The sequence below is a fragment of the Colossoma macropomum genome, unplaced genomic scaffold, assembly GCF_904425465.1.
Source record: "Colossoma macropomum unplaced genomic scaffold, Colossoma_macropomum, whole genome shotgun sequence".
Classification (NCBI taxonomy): Eukaryota; Metazoa; Chordata; class Actinopteri; order Characiformes; family Serrasalmidae; genus Colossoma; species Colossoma macropomum.
The window spans coordinates 33,881,564-33,906,438 of NW_023494810.1; the positions used below are offsets into that span (position 1 = coordinate 33,881,564).

Below are 24,875 nucleotides of genomic sequence, written 5' to 3' on the forward strand. Positions count from 1 at the left end.
CACATCCTTTACAGAAAATCAACAGAACATGTCACTTGAAAAGGGCCGCCTGGTCAAAATAAACAAATTAAATACTAATAAACATAAATGCAGTAAAAAGTAAGAAATGTTTGTTTAAAAAAAAATGTAATTGATATTTTATGAGCTGTTTAGAAGAACACAAGTACTTGGTTTGTATTGGTCATCCTCTAGTCCTTTTGGTTGGTGTACTATTCTCAGTCCAGCAGTGACACTGAGGTGTTTAAAAACTCCAGCAGCACAGCTGTGTCTGATCCACTCAGACCAGCGCAACACACACTAACACACCACCACCACGTCAGTGTTACTGCAGTGCTGAGAATGATCCACCACCCAAATAGTACCTGCTCTGTGAGGGTCCATGGGGGTCCTGACCACTGACGAACAGGGTATATATATATATATATATATATATATATATAAAATTAGAATAGAATTTGGGTTCTCCCAAAGGTGCTCTACTGGATTCAGACCTGGTGACTGGAGAGGCCACTAAAGTACATCATTGTCATGTTCATAGAATCAGTTTTAGATGACTGGTTCTTAGAGACGAGGTACATTATCATGCTGGAAGTACCATTAGAAGACAGTAAACTGCAGCCATAAAGGGATTCACATGGTCATAAACAATACTCAGACAGGCTAAGGCTTGGTTGGTATTGGGAGGCCCAGTGTGTGCTAAGAAAACACTTCTCCGCCATTACACCACAACCAGCCCGAACTGTTGACACAAAGCAGATTGGATTCATGGACTCTGTTTACACCGAATTCTGACCATCTGCATGTCACAGCAGATTCACCAGATGAGGCAACATTTTACGCTCTTCAGCTGTCCAATATGGGTGAGGCTGCGCCCACTGTAGCCTGGTCTTCTGCTGCTGTAGCCCATCCACCTCAGTTTTGACGTGTTTCAGAGATGCGGCTGGTTAATGGGGTTAAGCCAGGCATACGCTGTGCAATTTTAGCCCATTTTTAAGCCTGATATGGTCGGAGCCATCCGAATTGCATACTTGGGTCAAATTTTTGTTTCGTTAGTTGTCATTTGCTGTGCGCTGTGAGAGAGGAAATGATGCCCAATTAACTGCACAAACAAGCTCAGATTGAGGAATTTTGGCTGCTTGTCTCACAGTAGGAGCCATCTCATGAACTGATTTCTCAAAGTAGCACTCAAAACCACACACAAGCTTCACAAACTTCACAAATTTCACAACCACTGCTCCTACACAGGTGAGCACACATAAATGGAGGCAAAAAACCATATTTTGACATTTGTAATATCAACGTCCTATATGCTGACTTTGCACCGTTTGAAATGAAGTGCGTGGTGTAAATAAATAAATACTGTAATTTCGTAAACTGCTGTCGTAAAACTGTCTATGGACCACCTGGTTTTTAGTGTACAGTGTGTTGCAAATTAGCAAAGCTGTTGTAGCTCAGTTTGTCAGTGTGTGAATCCAAAACGGCCTCCTCCCTCCTATAAAGTGCACTATGCAAGTTCTGGATTCTACACCAAAATAGTGCACTATATGTCCAGTATGGAATTGAGCACATATGGCTGAATCCCAAATGGCTATTTATTAGACACATGATGCACTGTACAGGTGCAGGAGCCAGTGTTTTAATTCCTATGTGGTGAACTATGTAAGGAGCAGGGAGTCATATGAGATTGATCCAATGTTTTTGCTCTGGACTTGGACGCACAGCATGTTATTTTGAAAAAAAGAGCTTTTTTGGAAATTGTCTGCAGACAGAGCCGTCCGTAGAGGCTGTGTTTACTGTGCAGGGAGCACCCATGTCACGTCAGGTCAGCCGGACCGAGTGTTTTCGTACAGTGAGTATTATAACATTTTATCAGCTCCACTTACTATATAGGTGCACTTCGTAGTTCTACAGTTACAGACTGTAGTCCATCTGTTTCTCTGCATACTTTGTTAGCCCCCTTTTACCCTGTTCTTCAGTGGTCAGGACCCCCATAGACCCTCACAGGGCAGGTACTATTTGGGTGGTGGGTCATTCTCAGCACTGCAGTAACACTGACGTTGTGGTGGTGGTGTTTTAGTGTGTGTTGTGCTGGTGCGAGTGGATCAGACACAGCAGTGCTGCTGGAGTTTTTAAACACTGTGTCCACTCACTGTCCACTCTATTAGACACTCCTACCTTGTCGGTCCACCTTGTAGATGTAAAGTCAGAGACGACAGCTCATCTGCTGCTGCACAGTTTGTTGTTGGTCAACCTGTTGGCCGGATATTTTTGGCTGGTGGACTATTCTCAGTCCAGCAGTGACACTGAGATGTTTAAATACTCCAGCAGCACTGCTGTGTCTGATCCACTCAGACGAGCGCAACACACACTAACACACCACCACCACGTCAGTGTTACTGCAGTGCTGAGAATGATCCACCACCCAAATAGTACCTGCTCTGTGAGGGTCCATGGGGGTCCTGACCACTGAAGGACAGGGTAAAAGGGGGCTAACAAAGTATCAGAGAAACAGATGGACTACAGTCTGTAACTGTAGAACTACTAAGTGCACCTATAGAGTAAGTGGAGCTGATAAAATGGACAATGAGCGTAGAAACAAGGAATGTTATGCCTGATCTGTGCGTCTGGGGCTTCATGAAATGGGTTTCTAAGGCTGAGCAGCTGCACACAAGCCTAAGATCACTATGCACAATGCCAAGCGTTGGCTGGAGTGGTGTAAAGCGCCGCCACTGGACTCTGGAGCAGTGGAAACGTGTTTTCTGGAGTGATGAATCAGCTTCTCTATCAGTCTGATAATGAATCTGGGTTTGGTGGGTGCCAGGATGACGCTACCTACCGGAATGCATTGTGCCAATGGTAAAGTTTGGTGGAGGAGGGATGGTGGGCTGCGCTGTTTTTCAGGGTTTGGGCCCCTCAGTTCCAGTGAAGGGTGATGTTGATGCTACAGCATAAAGACATTTTACACAGTTTTACACCTCCAGCTTTGTGTCAGCAGTTTGAGGAAGAGCCTTTCCTGTTCCAGCATGACTGAACGCCTGTGCACAAAGCAGCTCCATAAAGACATGGAGTGACCAGTTTGGTGTGGAGGAACTCCAGTGGCCTCACAGAGCCCTGACCTCAACCCCACTGAACACCTTTGGGATGAACTAGAACGGAGATTGTGAGCCAGACCCTCTCGTCCAACATCAGTTTCTGACCTCACAAATGCTCTTCTGGATAAATGGGCAAAATTACCACAGACACATTTCCATGGTTTTGGATGTCCAAGAAGCTCATGTAGGTTTGATGGTCAGGTGTCCACATACTTTTGGCCACATATATATATATTTTATATATATATATATAAATTTCCTAGTTAAAAATTTGGCTATGTACTTATAGTCAGTATCAATGTCGGTGTGAAATATTTAATGAGATGCACATTGAAGCAGAAACAAAATATGGCACATATTGGTTTATTTGTTTAATCAAGTAATACTTTGCAATTTTGATATGTTATTTCATCAGTTAAAAAAAACATTTGACTTACTGATGAATAAATATCTTTGGCGTAATGAACTTTGGTGCATATTATAACACAACAGTGCAAAATATCAGATTAGCTCAGATATGTTTGATACATGTGTCGTTACATCATTGATAAATGCAGTGAAAGTTTAAAAAATGCGAATATAAAAATAAGGTAATATTAAAAGAATTTTTAACTATTGGATCATTGTAAAAACTAACTAAATAAAAAATAAGCTCTGCTCTCCCAGCTATGCTTTCCCAGTTTTGCAGCATTTGCGTGTACAATCTTTATCCAAATGTAGGTTAAAGCAGCCCAGCAGAGTTTTTGTCCATCGAATGGCGCCGTAGTTCTGAGACAATGTACCTTTGCATTGTTTTTGACGGCCCTACTGAAGCTGATTGCTTGTAATGCCATTCTAGCCACAAGTGCATGAGCTTTGGGGGCCTTTTCTTTCGAAGCCTGTTTCTTCCACTAATGGACAAAATCACAGTTGGGCAGCTTTAAATTCTGTAAATTCTCTTCCACCTCTTTCCTGGTTGATCATTAGCGGATTCAGTGTGCTGTAGTGCGAAGCCCCCAAGTGCAGAAGGTTTTAATGTTGGGCTGTCTGGATCAGAGAAAGGTGGCAGGGTTTACACAGTATCTGTCCATCCAGCGGGTGGCAGCCGTGTTCATTCGGCTCCGGAGAGAGAAGCACCCCGCACCCCTGAGGAAGAAACACAGACAATGCCAGAGATGTTATAAAGGAGGAGACGGTAGAGCCGGTTTATGAGGAGCCTGGCCACTTCCTATTTCCCTTGTTATATCAAAAACAGCAGAGGGCGCCCATGAGCGAGTCCTCAATGAATGAGGGTGGATGGAGCTCAACGGCTAAAAATTAAAACTTAAAATAGTTTCTAATCTCTCGCCCAGAACTTTCCTTTAATTTTAGAAAGTAGAAGGATGAATTTCACTAAAAAAGCAAAGAAAACTCACCTGTACGTTTCCTTTTTTCTACAGCAAATGGTTTTGGGTAGCAGTGCGCTAACATTCCTGCTACTGAGTGCCCGACAGTTTGGTGTCTCCTTTGTCATATTTTTCATTTCGTTATCAGTGGTGACAGGTCTGGACTGCAGGCAGGTCAGTTTAGCACCCAGACTCTTTTAATACAGAGCAATACTGTTGTAATACATGTAGAATGTGGTTTGACACTGTCTTGCTGAAATAATCAAGGTCTTCCCTGAAAAGGATGGCAGCATATGTTGCCAAAACATGTATATATCGTTCACCCATGCCATGTGCACTAATGCCCCCCTATTCCATCATGAATACTGGCTTTTGAACTGTGCACTGATAACAAGCTGGGTGGTCTTTAGCCCGGAGGACACAGTGTCCATGATTTCCAAAAAGAATTTCAAATGTTGATTCGTCAGACCACAGGACACTTTTCCACTTCCCCTCAGTCCATTTTAAATGAGCTCAGGCCCAGAGAAGGTGGCAGCATTTCTGGATCCTGTTTATATTTGGTTTCTTCTTTGCGTTTTAGAGTTTTAACTTGCATTTGTGGATGCAGTGATGAACTGTTTTCACAGACAGTGTTTTTCAGAAGTGTTTCTGAGCCCATGCAGTGATTTCCTCTACAGAATCATGTCTGTTTTTAATGCAGTGCTGTCTGAGGGCCCAAAGACCACAGCCATCTAATACTGGTTTTTGGCCTTGTCCCTTACATACAGAGATTTCTCCAGATTCTCTGAATCTTTTAATGATATTCTGTACCGTAGATGATGAAAAGCAGAAGTTCTTTGCTATTTTACGTTGAGAAACGTTATTCTTGAATTGTTGCACTATTTGATGGTGCAGTCTTTCACAGAGTGGTGAACCCTCCTCATCTTTACTTCTGAAAGACTCCGCCTCTCTGAGACGCTCTTTTAGACCCAATCATGTTACTGGCCTGTTGCCAATCAACCACCAGGTGTTTTTTTTTAGCATCACACAACTTTACCAGTTTTTCGTTGCTCCCATCCCGACTTTTTTGGAACGTTTTGTTGGCATCAAATTCAAAATGGGCAAATATTTTTCAGAAAACAATAAAATTTCTCGTTTCAACATTTGATTTGCTGTCTTTGTTCTATTTTCAATGAAATATAGGGTTTAAATGATTTGCACATCATTGGATTTTGTTTTTATTTACATTTTGCACAGTGTCCCAACTTTTTTGGAAACGGGGTTGTATATCGTCCATATATCGTATTTTATTTAGAAGTGTTTGTATGTATGTAGTTTATCTCCTCCATTTTCTTAAAGAAATGAAAAAGCAACAAACTCAATGCAAAAGACCCCGTTTTCTCTCACCGGTTCCCTCACAAGTTTCGTGCCACAATTGCGAGAGGAGGAACCTTTTTTAGTGACGTCACCACACAGCCTTGTAATTGCTGCTCCATTTGTGTGACCAATAGGCTGCTAAGGAGGAGTCTTCATAGGGCAGTCCTACCGAGGACCCGCACTACCTTGGCTGCAGCCCAGACTTTGGAATCGCAGCTAAAGTGTGTGAGTCATTGCTTTGTCTGGTTATAAACCTGGAGTAGAGCTGTGCTGCAGTGGCTTTCTTTTGGCCGTGTAGCCCTTAGCATGCTAACGAGCCAACTAGCAGAGGAAAGTGATAAGGTTGTATCAACAGTTGTGTAACAGGTGGAGTAGTTTGTAACCTATAGAACAGTTTACAGTTTATTGCTGTAGCTTATAAGCAACTTTGTCCACCATTATTTCAGGGTTTGAAAGGGGAAATCACCAAAACGGAGATACTGATTAATGCAAGAATGTAGCGCTTACTACGTAGTGTAAAAATATAGTACATGATGTAAGAAAATAGTGTATAGTATAAGAATAAATATTACATTTAATAAATAAAAAAGAATAATTAAATAAATGTGAATTTACACACATCCAGGCCTCACACTGACCTCACAGCGGTAGCAGTCTTCATGGAAAGAGCGTCCCAGACACTCCACCGTGTAGCTGTCTGTTCCATCTTCTCGAGGGATTATCAGTTCTCCACAGATGCTGCACTGAGGAGCGTACTTCCTACACAGCGACAGGAAAGTGATGGTTCGGTCAAAACTATCTCACAATAAATGTAGTTAATCAGCCAAAAGCTGTTTGGTATCTAAAGTCTCTTTAGGTTTATGTTGGAGCTACAAGCCTAATGTTGCTAACATGTAATAGAGGCTTATAGCCCACCACTTAGCAATTTTGTCCATTTTATATCATATGGCAAAGCGTCGGCCCCGTCCACGTCCAAGAGAGTTTAACAGGCCCGTCCACGTCCAAGAGAGTTTAACAGGCCACCTTCACAGTTCTGTTTTTTTTCTGCTGGAAGTACTGGTTAAAGAGTTTCTACTGGAAGTACTGGTTAAAGAGTTAAGCCATTTTGGGGAGAGGGAGGACCATCATACCCACCCAGAGAGAGAGGACAGTTATGCTCTCTTGGACTCCCAGCCACAGATGGCTTGGGCCACACTTAGCTATAGTATAATATACTGTTAACCATAAAAACAGACAAAAACATGTTAGCATAGCTAAAAACAGTAGGAGCAGCCGTCTTTAGTGTAATCACGTCATCACACACGCAGTTAGCACAAAGCTAATTAGCGGGATATAAGCTTCCATTACTTGTTAGCTACATTAGCCTTGTAACCCCAATGCTGAAACTAAAGATTTTTTGCCAGACTGCCTCACACCTACAGGCATATGCAAAAGTCCGGGCGCCACGAGTCAAAGTCTGTTTTGTTGATTTTTTAAATGAATGCAGGTTAACACATGCTCTACAGAGAACACACTTCTGCAGTTTTTAAAATTTGCTGAATATAACTTATTCGAAGAATAAATAAATCTTTAAATGTGGCCTGTGGAAAAGTGACCACACATTTTATGTTTTATGTTAGACTATAGAAGTTGTGCATTAAAATGTGCAGAAGTGTTATCTGTTAAAGATGTGTAACTTATTTAAGCTTAGAAAACCAACAAAACATGGAATTTGACCAGGGGTGTGCAAACATTTGCACAGGACTGTAAGGATACTGTACATGATGCAGCTGCGTGATCTGATCTTGACCGTTTGGGACGTCCCGTACCTGTAATAGTCCTGCAGGCAGTACACCTCTCCCACCTCCCCTTGGGCGAATCTCTGCTCTCCGATTGGCTGCCTGCAGGTGGTGCAGACGAAGCAGGGCGGGTGATAGGCTCTCTCCAGCGCGCGGATCACGTGGTCCTTAATGACCTCACCGCACGCCCAGCAGGGCTCCAGACTGGCCTGTGGGAGAACAGCAGCAGGAATGATTGCGACTGTGTTAATGACCATAACGGGAAGAAAAGCTCACACTGAAACATTCTTACATCCACCTTTTCTGCCCTGCTGTTCGGTCAGTCCAAACATAATTATTCTGTTATTTTGGTGATACGAATGTTTCCTGATGTTAATAATAGCTCTTTATAGAGGTCTTTGCCTGTATATTAGATCTAATTATTGCAATGAAATATCACCTTTGATAGCATGTCAATAATGAACACAGCCTCATTGTATGTTTTAAGGTTCTCAGACCAGATGTAACGTTTGTGTGAAAGTGTTTTCAATTAATTACGTAGTGTGGAACCTTCAGGGCCTTCTGGACCTTCAGAGAAGGTGCAAACTACAAAATAAAAACTGTAGTTCAATCTTTTAATTTATACTTATATTTAATAAAATCATCATGATTGTTGTATTTAAACTCTGTGAGTGTTTTAGTGATGCTCTAATTTCATTATCAAGTTTATTAAAATCTTAAAATTGGAAAATTGTCCAATCAGGATTGTTTTTGCTGTGATATCTAGGCAGATACAGATGAGCTGCTCTCCCATTGGTTAGGACTTCAGGAGCTGGACTGAAGGCCATAAATGTCAGATTAACTACCAACATAATTAAGAAGTGACAGAGGAATCAACTATTTTCCATCATCAACATTCCATATAAACTCAGAAGACTCGTGTAGGTTCACTGGTGGTTCTGGATAGTAAATAAAATGTCTATATTTGTGTTGTAGTCATGGCGACCCCTGGTTCCTATCACCACCACTGTAAAGAAAAACTAAGTCAGTAAGTTCCTCTAGACCGCACTTCACATCAAACTACTGATTTTTTGTTTAAATCTCACTGATCGAATTATGTGGAATTAAAAAAAATTGGTTGAATTCCACTTTAACTACCACACCAGACAAAGCTTGCTGGTTTGTGTGGGATGTCCTGCCAGGATATCAGTTTAGTGTTCAGTGACATTAAGGACAAAACGTTTCTGGTATGGAACATATTTGTTTACTCCCAGGGTGCAATAGTGGTAAAGAGACTCTACAAAGAACCATTTCACACCAAATGACTCTTCTGAACTATGCTGAAATTTTGATAAATTAGGTGGAATTCCCCTTTACGTTCAGTCTGAAGCTCCTACCTGGTAGCAGTCCTCACACAGCGGTATGCCGGCCTTGTTGTAGTACATTTTCCCAGCGAGAGGCGTGTGGCACTGCCTGCACTGGAAACAGCTGCTGTGGTACGTCCTGTTCAAGGCCTCGATGGCTGGTTCCGTCAGAGCTACAGGCTTCCGACAGAACCCACACACATCTGAAACACACACACACACACACACACACACACACAAATCAATTAGTCACATTTTTCCTGTCATATGCACAGAGAGTTCACTGTGCAAAGAAATCCTTTGTTTTGCGGTGCTGCTGACAAAGAAACAAACACAGGCGCAACAGCCCGTTTCAAATTTATTGTTTTTGTGATGTCAAAAAACATAATGTTTGCATATATCTGCCTATTTATCTTATAGCAGTTTCAACATCCAATTTTTAAACGTAAAACTGTTTGATGTAATATGTAAATATGTTTAAAGTTTTAAAAAGCTCCGTCCAGATATGGACACTAATCTGAGAAAACAACCCGTTTTTCAGTCACTGTTTTTGTGATGTCACAAAACCCAAATTATTTAGGCCACATATATTCCTCTATTTAGCCTACAGCAGTTTAGACTCGCCTATTCACACTGAAATTATAAGAAGTGTTTTGGCTCACATTGCTTTTGAAAGTGACACAACCAATCAGAACAGAGCTCATTTACATCTATCAGTCTTAAAGGCGCAGTAACAAACAGTTTAATTGTAAGAGCTAAAGAGAGATTAGAAAATGGCCGTGAAAAAATGAATTACGACTGTTTTTGGCACATACGTCATCGTCAAGTCTCAAAGTGGACCTCTGGCATAAATATAAAATACAAGAAAATGTAGGATATGGGCCAGCCCTGTAAAGGATGGGTGGAAAATGGTAATGTTTGAATTATGACTTTGGTTTTTGGTACATTTACTCACAGTTTTACTGACAAATACAAGTGTGTGACATATTTACTTGATTCACATCATTTCCACATTAAACCATTCATGTCCAACTACTACGTTTAGTATATTGAGGAAAAATGCCATAGAATTTGGTCTAAAGGAGTGAAAGCTAGTGCTATTATAAATTGAATGAACATTGTACAGTAATCAAGTGTTTCTGATTACGGATAATTTTCATAGTTTTATTCACAATTAAATTTGGATTGTTTATTTTCTTTAAAATCAGTGGTTCCATGTGACCAAAAGACTAAATTTATTGCTCAGTGAATAAGTGATAAAAAGACCTTTTTAGCCGTATAGTTCGACTGAAAGATTTCTTAAGAGAACATATAACCCAAAGCACATTATCTACCTTTTGCAGTAACTGTGTTATATGCATTTAATTCATGTGATCTGAATCAGTTCAGTACATCATTATATAAGTAGTGCAAAAATGAAATGCACAGTTGTACAGTACTGTGTACCGTGTTAAAGGTGTAACACTACACATGACTAAATAACAGAGGTCACAGTGATTTGAGTTTGTGTTGACTAACCTGGTTTGATCTCCTCTTCACCGCTGATCAGAAGTTCTCCATATGGCTCGTCCTGTCTGCCGTCAGCAGGGGGCAGTGTCTCCACAGGCCAGCTGCCAGCTACAGAGACCTGGACAAGAGGTACAGCGGCAGAATTATGAATGCATAACCTGGTAAACTGGCAAACACAAAGCTACCAGTTCACTTATCATCACACTTGGGAGGCAAGAAATGGACTTAGAACTGTTTTTATTGGCCATATAAGATATAATTTACAGGAAATCTTCACAGCGGTTTTAAAACTCAACACCAAGTGAATATTAAACAGAGCACAGACCTAAAACCCAGCACTGTGAGCTGTGCTGCAAAGGTGACTTGTCTTTTTCGTACATTAGAAGGCAGCGACATTTTTTTTGTTTGCAAAGCTCTGTTGAAACAGCTTCCACCCCACATTTCATCCTTACAGGCAGAACAAATGAAATATGTATTAGAAATAATGACTGTTTCTAAAAACATCATTCAGCTTTACAAAATCCAACAACTCTCACCTTTTCGTCAATTTAAAATACTTTTAAACAGCTTGGTAAGGGAGCTGTAGGTGTAACTGAATGTATGTATGTATGTAACATCTGCCTTATTTTATTTATTTGCACCCGTCCCAACTTTTTTTGGAACGTGTTGTTGGCATCAAATTCAAAATGGTCAAATATTTTTCAAAAAACAATCAAATTTCTCAGTTTCAACATTAGATATGTTGTCTTTATACTATTTTCAATGGAATACAGGGTTTAAATGATTTGCACATCATTGCGTTTTGTTTTTATTTACATTTTGCACAGCGTCCCAACTTTTTTGGAAATGGGGTTGTAAAATATTGTGTGGCCACGACTTAGTAAGGCGTGGGAATGAGATAATTAAGTCGTGGTCATGACTTAGTAAGGTGTGGGAATGAGATCATGCCTTACTAAGCTATGGCCATGCATTAGGATCTTGTTCCCACGCCTTACTAAGTTGTGGCCATGACTTAATTATCTTGTTCCCATGCCTTACTAAGTCATGGCCACGCATTAGGATCTTGTTCCCATGGTCACGACTTAGTAAGGCGTGGGAACGAGATCATGCCTTACTAAGCTATGGCCACACATTAGGATTTTGTTCCCATGCCTTACTAAGTTGTGGCCATGACTTAATTATCTTGTTCCCATGCCTTCCTAAGTCGTGGCCATGACTTAATTATCTTGTTCCCACGCCTTACTAAGTTGTCGCCACGTATTATTGTTATTTATACAGATGTCACCTGCGGGGCTCCATATATTTCTATCTTTCTTTTTCATTCAGATTTGCTGAATGTTTAACTTGACACTTTTTATCTTACAAACATTTTGAATAATTTACACTGTGTTTCCTACGGAGCCCTTCTGGTGACATCCCATATAAATAAAAACAATGTGTGGCCACGCCTTATTAAGGTGTGGGAATTAGATAATTTAGTCATGGCCACAACTTAGTAAGGTGTAGAAACAAGATCATGCCTTACTAAGTCGTGGCCATGCATTAGGATCTCGTTCTCACGCCTTACTCAGTTGTGGACACGCATTGGGATCTTGATCCCATGCCTTACTAAGTCATGGCCATGACTTAATTATCTTGTTCCCATGTCTTACTAAGTCGTGACCACGCATTATTTTTATTTATATATGTCACCATATATTTCTATCTTTCTTTTTCATTCAAGCTTTGCTGAATGTTTAACTTGACACTCAGTTTTTTATCTTACCAACATTTTGAATAATTTACACTGTGTTTCCTGAGACTTTAACAGCTCAACGCTTTGAGTTGAGCACATGAAGTAGCTCCATGCTAATAGTTGTGGTATAAGCTTCCATTACTTCTTAGCTACATTAGCTTCATGGCTCTAGTGCAAGATTAAAGAAGCGAACTTCAGATAACGATCAAATATAGGGGCGGACTGTGTGCGGTAGATTCTTTGTTGAATTATTCGACATTAATTGAACTGTTGCAGTTACAGTGAGTGTGTCCCACACAGCTGATCCTGTGGGCCTCTTTTATGTGGGCAGCTAAAGCTCATAAACTCTATCCCTGAGTCAGCAGGCTGTAGATAACCTGATGCTGCCTTTTCTTTGGATTAATACAGCCAGTGAGCCAGTCAGCCGCTACAGCATTGCACAATATAACTCACAGTAAGTAATAAAATAAAGAGAGGTGTAGTGTTTCACTGGGACGGAGTTAAAGCTTGCCCGTCGAGGCATGCTGGAGGCCGGCCTGCTCCGCAGCGCTGCCTCTTCTTATCTGATCCATCCTGGAGACGTGTTTGTTTAACACCAGCTCAGCTAATCAGGGGCTTAGCTTCATGTGTTAACCCTTACATGACCAGAGACTAAAACTCATAGACCCACTGTGGAGACACGCTGTGGCTGATTCTGATGCAGTTCTACAGATTTGTTGCTCTGTGTGATTTTTATAAATCACCATTAACAGATTCATTTTCAGTATTTAGTGTCTCCACTCTTTCCCTTCATTCCAGCTTCCATTCTTTTCAGGAGCCTCACTTTCAGTTCCTCAGAGAATCTGCAGACACACCTCCAAAGTTCAGTCTTAGAAGCTGGTTGATCATTTTCTGAAGTAATCAAACACATTCAGTGGTGTTGAGGTCTGGACTCTGGGGTGGTCAGTCCATCGTTCAGCTTCTTTGTTTGATGTGTCCGTCTCCTTTTCTCAGTGAGGTTCTTCTTGATCAGCTACACATCCTTTCAGACCCACAGCGCTGAGTCGTCTTCTCACAGTGGAAGGATGGACAGAAACACCTGTGGATGTTTTCAGATCTGAAGCAGCTTGATTTTCTCCTCTCTCTCAGAGATGAAAGCTTTAAGTGCTGTTTATTTGATGGGGGCAGTTTTGGGGTCTAACAGCTCTTCCAGGTGGTTGTTAGGATTTTCTCTGTAGCTTTTAAACAGTTTTTGAACTGCAGTTCTGGAAACTGTTTTTTTTCACTTGTTTTTCTTTGTCTTTCTGCTTTCTTATACAAGTGGATTATCTTACTTCTAAACCCCTCAATCTCTCTTAAAAAGTTCATTTGTACCGTATGGCTGTTTTGACTGGAAATATACTATATCACAGTGTATACATGCTACAAGTAATATATAGGTGCAGTCAGAATGAAACCTTGTGTCTCCAAAAAGGTAAATTTAGAGGACAAGGAAAAAAGTTCTTAACTTCGGATGGAAGTAAATGGAGAAATATTTTTTTCAGAGTCATTTTAGACCATTTATTTTGGTCCATTCATCATGAAATTCTGACACAACATAAAAGCCAACTGCCTAAAAAATGAAAAACGATAAAAATGGAGATATGAGGTTTTGTCCCAAAAGCAACGATATGTTAGTATTGCACACTGTTTTTCAAATGTGTCGAGAGTGAAATCATGTTTCTAAGTGAGATCTGTGACGTTTTAGTGTGTAGAACCTTTTTAAAGTTAAAGAACCTCCACACATGTAAGTTCTATTCCAGGTTTTCAAGGTTTTCTCCTAGCCAAGCCAAGAACCATTAACAAGCCTTTATTTTAAACAGTGTAATAACTTCAGTCTAATCTTTTGTGACCATTTAATATTTAGTGAAGATTAAAGTATTGTTAAATATTTAATATAAATGAATGAATATTCTGTCACCTCTTTTAATGCTTCATGTCCCTCTTTATACACCTTTAAGTGTGTGATTTGTTTGTAATGCGAACTCGGATGTAACCGTTGTGAGGGCAGCTCACCTCGCCTGTGGAGGCCGGTGGTCTGTGTTTGGGGTCAGCTGGAGGGCAGGCGGGGGTGGGGGTGGTGAGTGGTTGGTGTGAGGGGGCAACCAGTTCATCACTCTCCTCTGAGTCCAAAGATGCAGGGGGAGGAGGAGGGGGGAAAAACTCTGAGAGAACAAAAACAAACAACCCAATACATCAGCAATATTAGCTAAAAGTGCTAAAACATTAATTATGGAGGACGAGCTGAAAAGGGAATGTTCAGAATATTAAAATGTAATATATGCGATAAGAAAGTTAACAGCATCTAAGATATCTAACCTTACAGTAAGAGTTCAGGGAAAAAGCTACAAGCTACGAAGCTAATGCAGCTAACAAGTAATGGAAGCTTAAACCTCACTGATTAGCATGGTGCTAACTGTATGCCTAAATCATCACTTACTGACCTCAACCATGTTGTGTTTTGGATGCTAGAATGCTGTTCAATCAGCATGACCTGATAGTGACTGACCAGCTAAACCAGCATCAGACCAGCAGAAACCAGAATAGACCAGCTTAGACCAGCATGGAATGCTCTCCTTCAAGTGAAACGCAGGTGTACACTCTGTTTGATCAGTTTCTTTACCTTCCGGGCTGTTATCCTGCTTGTACTTGTTAGCATAGATATACATGCCTAGATGCTGAGTTGGGTCCAGCCAGGCACGTCAACGGCGCCACCATTTTAGGGAGGTCAACATCGCTGCTGGACTGCATTCAGTACCATTACAGAGCGGCAGTTTAAGAAAGACACTGTCCAAAATTACACTATTTCAGGAATATTCCACTCAGAAAGTGGGATAGGATTATATAACAGAGGGAACGCAGTGATCCACACTCATGTCTGTGTGATATTTATGTGGTTGGTGATGCACAAAGAACCTGTTGATGTGGTTTTATATTGAACCTATTTAATTTGACAGTCTATTCAAGGGATCTTAACTTTATGTAGCAGATGGTTAAAGGTTTGTAGCTCAGTAAGTTATAGCATTCCTTAATCCATGTAGATATTCATAATAGATTAACATCAGCAACTTATTACACAAAGCTGAAGTTAGTTTCTTGTTCAAATTTTCCCATGCCACCTTAAATGGTGCAGCTTCAGGCACCAGAAAGTGACTGCTGTACCATTTAAGGTGGAATGGGAAAACTCAAACAAGAAGCTGTGACTAGGAAGCCAACTTCAGCTTCGTCCTTCTTACTGTGTTTTGGGGGGTTTATTTTATTTTTATGTGTATTAAGATTAGAAGTGATTCACTCATTGATGGATTTACTGATGAGTCTGATTATGTTTCTCGCGCTAAACTCGGTTTTTAACGTCAGGTGCAGACTGAATTCTTTCCTGCTGGTCCGGACGGCTAATTAGCTCGATCAGTTATTACAGTAATAAAAGATACAGAGAGCAGATCCGTGCAGCCTGGATTAATCTGTGTCTGAGGATTATAACTAGACAGATTTGGTGAAAATCAGTTGAGTAATAAGGAAGTTGTGGCTGATTTAATCCTGAGACTCTTCGTCTCTCAATACAATCGAGTTTGTTCACAAGCGGATCTTGACCTCTCCAACATGGCGGACGTACAGACGTATCGCCTCAGATAGAGAACAGCAGACAATGCGGCATCTAGATATGGATATCTATGCTTGTTAGCTACATTAGCGTTGCACGCTAAAACTAAAGAACCAAACAAGTCTTGGTGGACTGACTGCATTTGGGGTAAAAAGAAAGAAATGTGTACATTGTTATTCATCAAATTCTTCCCCTTAAGCAAAGGCGTAGCCAAGAGGTGGCCAGAGGTGGCCATGCTTCATACCAGTGTGGCACTGACGTCCTGGCTACGCCTCTCCTTCTGACCACCCAGTTGTGGAAGGTGAGACAGCCATCACTGATAAAGCATCATTTATGCCTTATGGTGAAAATCTCCAATCAGGGTCGTAACCAGGCAGTTATGAGAGTCTGATGACGATGTTTTTAACGATTAGCGCGTCTTGCTCTCTTAAAGTGGTTTGATTTACTCCATTCAGACACATCATTTCCTCATGAATGACTAAAATATGCTACATCAACAGTTTTTGTCTTTCAGTTTACTTCCGGCTGTAGCTGTATTGATGTAATATTTTCTCTGAGCTAGCTTAGTGTTTTCTCTCCATGATGGGGGCTATGGGTGGATCGGCCATTGGGAAAACCTAACAATTCCCAGTGGGCCGTTACTTTGGGGGTCGCTGAGAGAAACAGCATAAAAATATTAGCCCAGCTGCATTGATATTTCAAATGTAGTGCCATATATAAATGAATGGAGACCACCTGGGATGAATGGCATGTGCCGGGTGAGTACTAGATATATCTAGTGCACATATCTAGAAATGTTGGCTGTCCACTGTATCCTCAACGCGTGGTCAATGGCAAATGCTGCCGTAATGATGACAACCGGGAAAGGTAAATCGTGACTTCTCCTTGTAAACTAAGGTAACAGATGGACAGCCTGGCTAATTAACTAGCTTGCTAACTAGCTAATAGTGAGGGGTTACTGTGATTGTAGTGGACTGATCTAGACAAAAGTCCAGGGTCCAGTCCTATTGTGTGAAAATTTCATGATGAATGGAGCAAAACAAACCCTCCAAAATCACTTGGAATAAACTCTCTTTACATTCATTTACATTAAAAGTTAAGAAGGTTTTGCCCTCTCCTGTGAAGTTACCATTTTGGAGATACTGGTGAATAACAGTGACGATATAAACACACAATGGACAAAGGTGTTGGGACACCCCTCCTGATTAAGTTCAGGTGTTTCAGCCACGCCCATTGCTAGCAGGTGGATCAAATTAAGCACACAGCCATGTAGTCTCGATAGACAAACACTGGCAGTAGAGGGTCGCACTGATGAGCTGAGTGACTTTAAACAGCACTGTCATAGGATGCTGCCTCTGACCACAAGTCAGTCTGTGAGATTTCTGTCCTGCTAGATCTGCCCCAGACAACTGTAAGTGCTATTATTGTTAAATGGAAGCGTCTAGGAGTGACAACAGTTCAGCCACGAAGTGGGTAGACCACGCAGACCCACAGAGAGGGGCCGCCGAGTGCTAAAAAACACACGGAATCACTCATTAACAAGTTTCGAATTGTCCCTGGAAGCAGCATCAGCAAAAGAACCGCATATCAGGAGCTTCACAAAATGGGTTTCCATGGCACACAAGCCTAAGATCAAAGTGCACAAAGCAGCTCCATAAAGTCATGGCTGGGTGAGTTTGGTGTGGAAGAACTTGACTGGCCCTCACAGAGCCCTGACCTCAACCCCATCCAACACCGTTAGGATAAACTAGAACGGAGACTGTGAGCCAGGCCCTCTCATCCAACATCAGTGTCTGACCTCACAAATGCTCTTTTAACTGAATTGGCAGAAATTCCCTCAGACTCTCTCCAACATCTTGTAGAAGCTTCCCAGAAGAGTGGAAGCTGTTAGAGCTGTAAAGGGGGACCAACTCCATATTAATGCCTATGGATTTAGAATGGGACGTCATTAAAGCTCCTGTAGGTGTGATGTGTAGGTGTCCCAATACTTTTGTCCATATAGTGTTATTTATTTTCATGTTTTTTCACGTCTTTTTTGTGAAGGAAGATTACAGAAAAACAAGAATTTAATCTTCTGAATAATATGATATGATGAATTGTGCTTTACATGCCTATAGATATGAACTAACAAGGTCATTAAAGGTCAGTTTTCATTTCAGGTTGACTTTAAACATCAGTTTTGCTACAGAGTCTATTCTCTTGAAGAAAGCCTTGAAGTGAAACTGTATTGTTTGTTTATTGTTTACCTCCTGGGCTTCTGTCCTGTTTGCGCTGCCGTGTGTCCACCGGTCTGGATGGAGGGTCAGGGTGAGCGTAACGGGTCTCCGGCGCGGGCGACAGAGGTCCGGTCCTAGCCTGTGCTCGAAGAGGGCTGGCTGGGATGGGAGACCCGGTGCTGTCCTGGAATGCGCTGGAGGAAGCGGAGGGTCTCCGCTGAGTCCCGGTGGGGCTGAGGGGGACGGCAGTGTGCTGGATCTGGGGTGGAGGGGTCAGGATCTGGGGGGTCGGAGTGACCGTGGCTCTGTAAGGGGAGGCCAGTGTGATGAACACTGAGGAGACCATCCTCTTCTGGGGGGCAGCAGAGGCCATAGTGCTGAAAGTAAACGAAAATAAGTAAAAATGAATTTCGTCATATTATAACAAAACTTCCTGTCTCTAAAACAGGATATAAGAAAGCATTCTAAACTTTAATGGATGTTAATATAACGATATTTTACTCCACCTCTATTCTAATGGGCCATTCAGCATCAACACTCAGACAATGTAAATGACAGCTTTTCAAATTGTGCAAAAAAAGGAAAAAAGGCAGAATGACAGCAGTCATAACTTACACATCCTCTGAATATTTCACAGTAATTTAGAGTAGTTGCTAAAAATTCATAGTAGACAGAGTAATCTATAGTAGATACTGAATAATTCATAGTAGATTCTGAATAATTTATAGTAGCTGCTGAATAATTTATGGTAGATACTGAACAATGCGAAGCAGATACTGAATAATTCATAGTAGATATTGAATAATGTATAAAAGATACTGAATAATTGATAGTAGATGTTCAGTAATTGATAGTAAGCCTCTCAGGAGAAACCTCAGTGGTTCAGTTTGCTGTTAAACAAAGAAGTGTCCATCAATAAAACTGAACTGATTTACCTTATTGATTTATTGATCAACTGTATTGGTTTAAAGAGTGCAGCACATCTGTTGATGCAAATTAGCCACTGGCCTAGCAGCTGCAGCTGAATGTCCGAGTGTCTATGTGTGTGTGTGTGTGTGTGTGTGTGTGTGTGTGTGTGTGTGTGTGTGTGTGTGTAAGGGGGGTTGTGTTGGTGGTGGCTGTGGTTTCATTACTCAGCTGTGTTGTGCTGATTAGAGTGGACTAACAGGCCCAGAGAAACTCAGCCACTGCAGAGCTGCTATATTAGGACATTTAGCTGCTTTATCACGAATATCAGCCTGTGGCATGTTGCACAGCCAAAAAGCTTTTATAAAGCCTGAATTTGTCTGTATTTATGTCCATTTTGAAGTGTCTTTTAATGGTTAGCTATTAGTCTCACAGCTCCCGCACAAAACCCTGCAAAGCGTCTTCTAAATCTTCCAAAAATGAAATGACTCAAAACAGTTACTTATGAAGTGAATAAATACCTCAGACAGTGTGGACAGCACAGAGTGAAAGTTTTTGATAATTTATTATCATAAATTATTAGTTGTTATTATTAAAATGCTGCTAAAACTAACCCTTTAACTAAATCACGTCCTTTTTAAAACAAAAGCCAACAACCTTTCTGAAGGAAATGCTTCAGTCAGCGCTTTAAAGGTTCACGGATTCCATCAAATCAAGTCAGGAGTTTCTCATTCTTGCAAATGAACAGCATTTGTTTACAACGTTTAATTCCAGAGGAATTACAGGCATGTTTACAAGCCCCATATAGTGAGGCCACATGTGGACACTACTTCCTGTTACGATGTCACAACTTGCCATATGGCTGGCAGCAAGCTGCAAACATGTGAACGACAAACAAGACAGTGTTACATACTGAACCTTTAAAGTGCTCTTCTGTAGCGGAGCCCATGAAACACACAGTGAGCAATGATAGCTAAAGCTAATAATGCTGCTAATGAGGTTGGTTTTACTGGTCAATGTTCACTGGCCACTTTATCAGAAACGCGTCCCTTGTACTTCCACTCACTGACCACTTTATTAGAAACACCTAACTTGTAGCTTTACCTTGTGGAGCAGTAAGTGGAAGCACAAGGTGGGTGTTTCTACTAAAGTGGCCAGTAAGTGGAAGCACAAGGTAGGTGTTTCTAATAATGTGGCCAGGTAGTGGAAGTACAAGGCAGGTGTTTCTAATAAAGTGGCCAGTGAATAGAAGCACAAGCTAGATGTTTATAATAAAGTGGGCAGTTAGTGGAACTACAAGGTGTTTCTAATAAAGTGGCCAGGGAGCAGAAGTACAAGCTAGATGTTTATAATAAAGTGGACAGTTAGTGGAACTACAAGGTGTTTCTAATAAAGTGGCCAGGGAGCAGAAGTACAAGGTGGGTATTTCTAATAAAATGGCCACTTTGTGGAAGCACAAGGTAGGTGTTTCTGATAAAGTGGCCAGTGAGTAGAAGTACAAGGTAGGTGTTTCTAATAAAGCGTTCAATCAGTGGAAGCGCAAGGTAGCTGTTTCTAATAAAGTGGCCAGTAAGTCTATAAGCTACTAGTGAGTCAACACCTTTAGCCTTTGTTTCACCTGGAGACTAACCTGTCTAATCAGTTCGTCACTTAACACAGCGCGTACAGCAGGGCGTGTAACAGAGCTCAGTGGAATGACAGGTGACTTCATGTCAGCTGAGCTTTATCTTGGCTTCATGTTTATCTTTAGCCCACAAAACCACAATTGTCAATCTCCACGGCTCTTGGAAATGTAACAAGACAGGCGCAGTGAAGCGTATGAGCATGTTACAGTCTGTGAAGTCACTCCTGTAGCGTGTGGAGTTCATTATGTGGTTTCTGACACTGTATAAAACACTTATCAATAACAATAGGAAAGAACATGGTTTGTGCAGTGCTAGCTGGTGGTGTCTGTGCTTCTATTACTTATTAGTTACAATAGCCTCGTAGCTCCTGTGCTAAAACTAAAGACGACAGCAAACATCTTTGTTGACTGACGACATTTGGGAACCACTTCTCCTTTAACACAACCCACATATTGTCTTATTTAAGACAAATATCTATTCTACTTGCACATTCTGTGGCGGATATATACTGGGTTCTTGTGGCCGACCACAAAACATGCTAAAATAGCAGTGGGGAACTCTCAGGGCCGTCTGGTCTACAGAGAAGATTTCTGTGAAGTAAAAAAATACATGTCTGCAATTTTCAGCTTATTTTTATTCAACAGAATCATCATCATACTTGTTGTATTTAAACTTTATAAGTATTGTAGTAGTTACTGTTGGAAACAAAAGGGTTAAAAATGCCAAACAGAAAATTATCCAATCAGGATTGTTCTCTCTGTGGTATCTAGGTAGATACAGCCAAGTTGCTCATTGGTCAGGCCTTTAGGAGCTGGACTGAAGGCCTTACACTTTAGATTAACTACCAACATAGTAAAGAAGTGACAGAGGAACCAACCAATCACGCTTTGATTTATAATGGGTGGGAAAAATGTCACTCTAGCCCATCTGGAAGTTCTAGATATGTGTGAATACAAGCCATAGTCTGAGCAGGGTTCCGGTTGGTTGTTAGGAATGGAAAACAGTGACAGCAGCTCTATGCAGGACTCTTTACTGAAAGAGTCACTGTAAAACTGATACATACAAGCTCGGATATCTGATAATGTCTGTTACAAACTTCAGGTAAAACATAAACATAAAGTGGCCAGTTAGTGGAAGCTCAAGTTAGGTGTTTCTAATAAAGTGGCCAGTGGGTGGAAGCACAGGGTGGGCGTTTCTAAGAGTGGCCAGTAAGTCTATAAGCTAATAGTGAGTCAACACCTTTAGCCTTTGTTTCACCTTGGGACTAACCTACCAAGCTCCTCAGCCATTGGTCAGGACTTCAGGAGCTGGACTGAAGGCCTTACACTTTAGATTAACTACCAACATAGTAAAGAAGTGACAGAGGAACCGACCAATCACGCTTTGATTTATAATGGATGGGGAAAATGTCACTCTAGCCCTTCTGGAAGTTCTAGATATGTGTGAATACGAGCCATAGTCTGAGTAGTGTTCCGCTTAGTTGTTATGAATGGAAAACAGTGACAGCAGCTCTATGCAGGACTCTTTACTGAAAGAGTCACTGTAAAACTGATACATACAAGCTCAGATATATGATAATAACTGTTACAAGCTTCAGATAAAACATACAGAATGACTTTACAAGCTCCAAATGACCATGTTTAATCTAGAACGGCCATTAAATGTTCATGTGAATTACTGGTAGCTTAGTGCTAATATACTACTAGAGCCCCATAGAGGCACTAGCAGAACACTGCACTGTTGTAGATAAGTATTTTCTGGAAATGTATGGCCTGAACTGAAGGCCTAGCTCTAAAATTCTAATAATCAAGTTTCACCACTGCAAAATAGTGATAACATAAACCTATTTTGATCATATAATCATATACTGCCTTCCGTTTTTGTGGTGGCACTAACTATTAGTAATATATTAAAGGGCCCATATCATAAAAAACATATTTAACTCACCTTTCTTGAAATGGAAGTTTGATCTAGCTTGTATGTCGCTGCTGTCAGAAACAAAGCCTTGTATCTCCATTTTTGTCGTTTTTCAGTTTTTGAAATAATTAAAATACCTGTTGTTCTTTATATTGTGTGTAAATTTCATGAAGGATGGACCAAAAGAAAGCGGCCCAAAATTCCTTGGAAAACATTCTGGTTCCATTGACTTACATTAAAAGTGAAGTACCTCTTTTCCTTCTCCTGTAAAGTTACCGTTTTGGAGATATGAGGTTTTGTTCAGACAGCAGCGATATATTGTTAGAATATATAAAAACTATCAAAAATAATCTGCAAAAACAGACGGTTTTGAATTCACCCTGTTTGTGATGTCACAAAAACCAACACATATACAAACATCCACCCTTCCAGCCTGCGTCAGTTTAGCTCCGCCAACTCATGCTGAAGCTGTAAGGAGTGTTTCAGCCCGGCCTGCTCTCTGAATGAGTCACAGCCAATCAGAACAGAGCTCATTTACATATACAGTCTTAAAGGCACAGTAGCAAAAACAGCCTCTTTAATTCTAACGGGAAAAGAGAGACTGGAAAATGGTGATATAAGTTATGGTGGTTTTTTGCTACACAAAAGCAGAAAATGCAGGATATGGGCCCTTTAAAGGTTTCTAATAAGGCACACTTTCCTGATAATGTATTCACTGACATCCCACTCTTTTTAAGTTATTGAAACAGTTTCATCTTTGTGTTAAAAATCTAATCTAACTGGCTGAGTTCAGTCAGATGAAACACACTTAAGACACGCTGATCGTGTTCAAAGTAACTGGACAGACACCAAAGTCCAGGCCAGTCATTCTTTACAGAGTTTACACAGCACATACCTGAGATACGGACGTTATCCCTCTCTCTCTCTGCCCCGTCTCTCTCTCTCTTCCTCGTCCTCTCTGCCCTCTCTCTCTCTTTCTCTTTCTGCTGTTTACCCCCCTTTCTGTCTCTCCTTCCCTCCGTCTTTCCTCTCTTTCTCTCTCTCTCTGTACTACTGGCCCTCCTTATCCTATTGTCACTCCCAGACCGTCATAGAGAGAGAGAGAGGCAGGGGGAGAGAGAGGCAGGGAGAGAGAGAGGGAGAGAGAGAGGCAGATATCTGCACAAGGCCACTCCTTTTCCTCCCTCCCTTGTTCGTCCGCTCTTGCTCCCATGCTCCTCCTCTTCCTCCCCCTCTCCCTCCCTCCCTCTCTCTCTCTCTCTCCCTCTCTCTCCCTCTCTCTCTCTCTCTCTGAATGACAGCTCTGCTTTCCCAGCCGTAAAAGGTGAACAGTTAATCACTGACAAACCACCCCAAACTCGCCCACTCACAGTGCCCCCTCCTCCCCCTCCTCCCCCTCCTCCCCTTTATCTTTTGAAACGCAACAGGATGTGACTGTACCTGCCTTTTCCAGCTCTCTCTCTCTCTCTCTCTCTCTCTCTTTCCTATTTCTCTCATTCTCTTTCTCTTCCCTCTCTCACATTCTGTCAATGTCCCTCTCTCCCGCTGTCTTTCCTCTCCCTCTCTCTCTCTGTCTTTTTCTCTCTGTCTTGCTTCTCACTTTTACTTTTTCTGTCCCATTTCTTGGTTTTTGTTTCTCTCTCTCTCTTTTGGCCTCTTTCTCTTTCCGTTTTTCCTCTCTTATCTCTCTCTTTTTCATCGCTCACTCTTTTCCTCTCTCTCTTTCTCTCCCTTTTTCCTCTCTCCTTCCTTTTTCTGTTTTGTCCCCCTTCCTTTCTGTCCAGTTTATTCTCTCTCTCTCTCTCTCTCTCTCTCTCTCTCTCTCTCTCGTCTCTTTCTCTGTAGTCTCTTTCTCTTTCTCTTTCTGTTTTTCCTCTCTTATCTTTCTTTCTCTGTAGTCTCTTTTTACTCTCTTTTTGTGGTTCACTCTTTTCCTCTCTCTATTCCTCCCCCTTTCTTTTTCTGTTTTGTCTCTCTTCTTTTCTGTCCAATTCATTCTCTCTCTCTCTCTCTCTCTCTCTCTTTCTATTTCTCTCATTCTCGTTCCTCTCACACATTCTGTCTGTCCCCCCCCCTTTCTTTTCTCTCCTTCTCTTTCTCTGTCTTTTTCTCTCTAACTTTCTGTCCATCTCACTTCTCTTTCTGTCTCATTTTCTCTTTTGATCTCTTTCTCTTTCTGTTTTTCATCTCTTATCTTCTTTTCTGTTTCTCTTTTCAGCATTTACTCTTTTCCCCTCTCTCTTTTTCCCTCCACTTAGTTTTTTTCTGTTTTTTCTGTCCAGTTTATATTCTCTCTCTCTCTCTCTCTCTCTCTCTCTCTCTCTCTCTCTCTCTCTCTCTTGCTCTCTCTCTCATTGTTCTGCCTAGTTTATTTTCTCTACCTCCCTCATGGAGTCTGCCCTCTTTTTTCGTCCC

The 24,875-nt window shown here is 41.2% G+C and overlaps 1 protein-coding gene across 1 annotated transcript; it reads right to left on the reverse strand.

Annotated features, from left to right (window-relative positions):
- Window positions 1-3,434: 3,434 nt before the first annotated feature.
- Window positions 3,435-23,680, reverse strand: fblim1 (filamin binding LIM protein 1). Its single transcript, XM_036559796.1, has 8 exons — window positions 23,356-23,680; window positions 18,043-18,389; window positions 14,212-14,360; window positions 10,452-10,560; window positions 8,967-9,136; window positions 7,621-7,799; window positions 6,451-6,571; window positions 3,435-4,217 (listed from the first exon to the last, which is right to left on the reverse strand). The coding sequence occupies exons 2-8, from the start codon at window positions 18,383-18,385 to the stop codon at window positions 4,104-4,106; spliced, it is 1,185 nt and encodes a 394-aa protein (XP_036415689.1). The 5' UTR covers window positions 18,386-18,389; window positions 23,356-23,680; the 3' UTR covers window positions 3,435-4,103.
- Between the last annotated feature and the right edge of the window lie 1,195 nt (window positions 23,681-24,875).

Excerpts from the sequence above, each read along its gene's own strand:
- fblim1 (XM_036559796.1), bottom strand. The coding sequence starts at position 18,385 with ATGGCCTCTGCTGCCCCCCAGAAGAGGATGGTCTCCTCAGTGTTCATC. Across the intron at positions 10,561-14,211 it reads CACCGGCCTCCACAGGCGAG|GTCTCTGTAGCTGGCAGCTG; the intron begins GTGAGCTGCCCT and ends CCTCTTGTCCAG. Across the intron at positions 9,137-10,451 it reads TGAAGAGGAGATCAAACCAG|ATGTGTGTGGGTTCTGTCGG; the intron begins GTTAGTCAACAC and ends TGTGTGTTTCAG.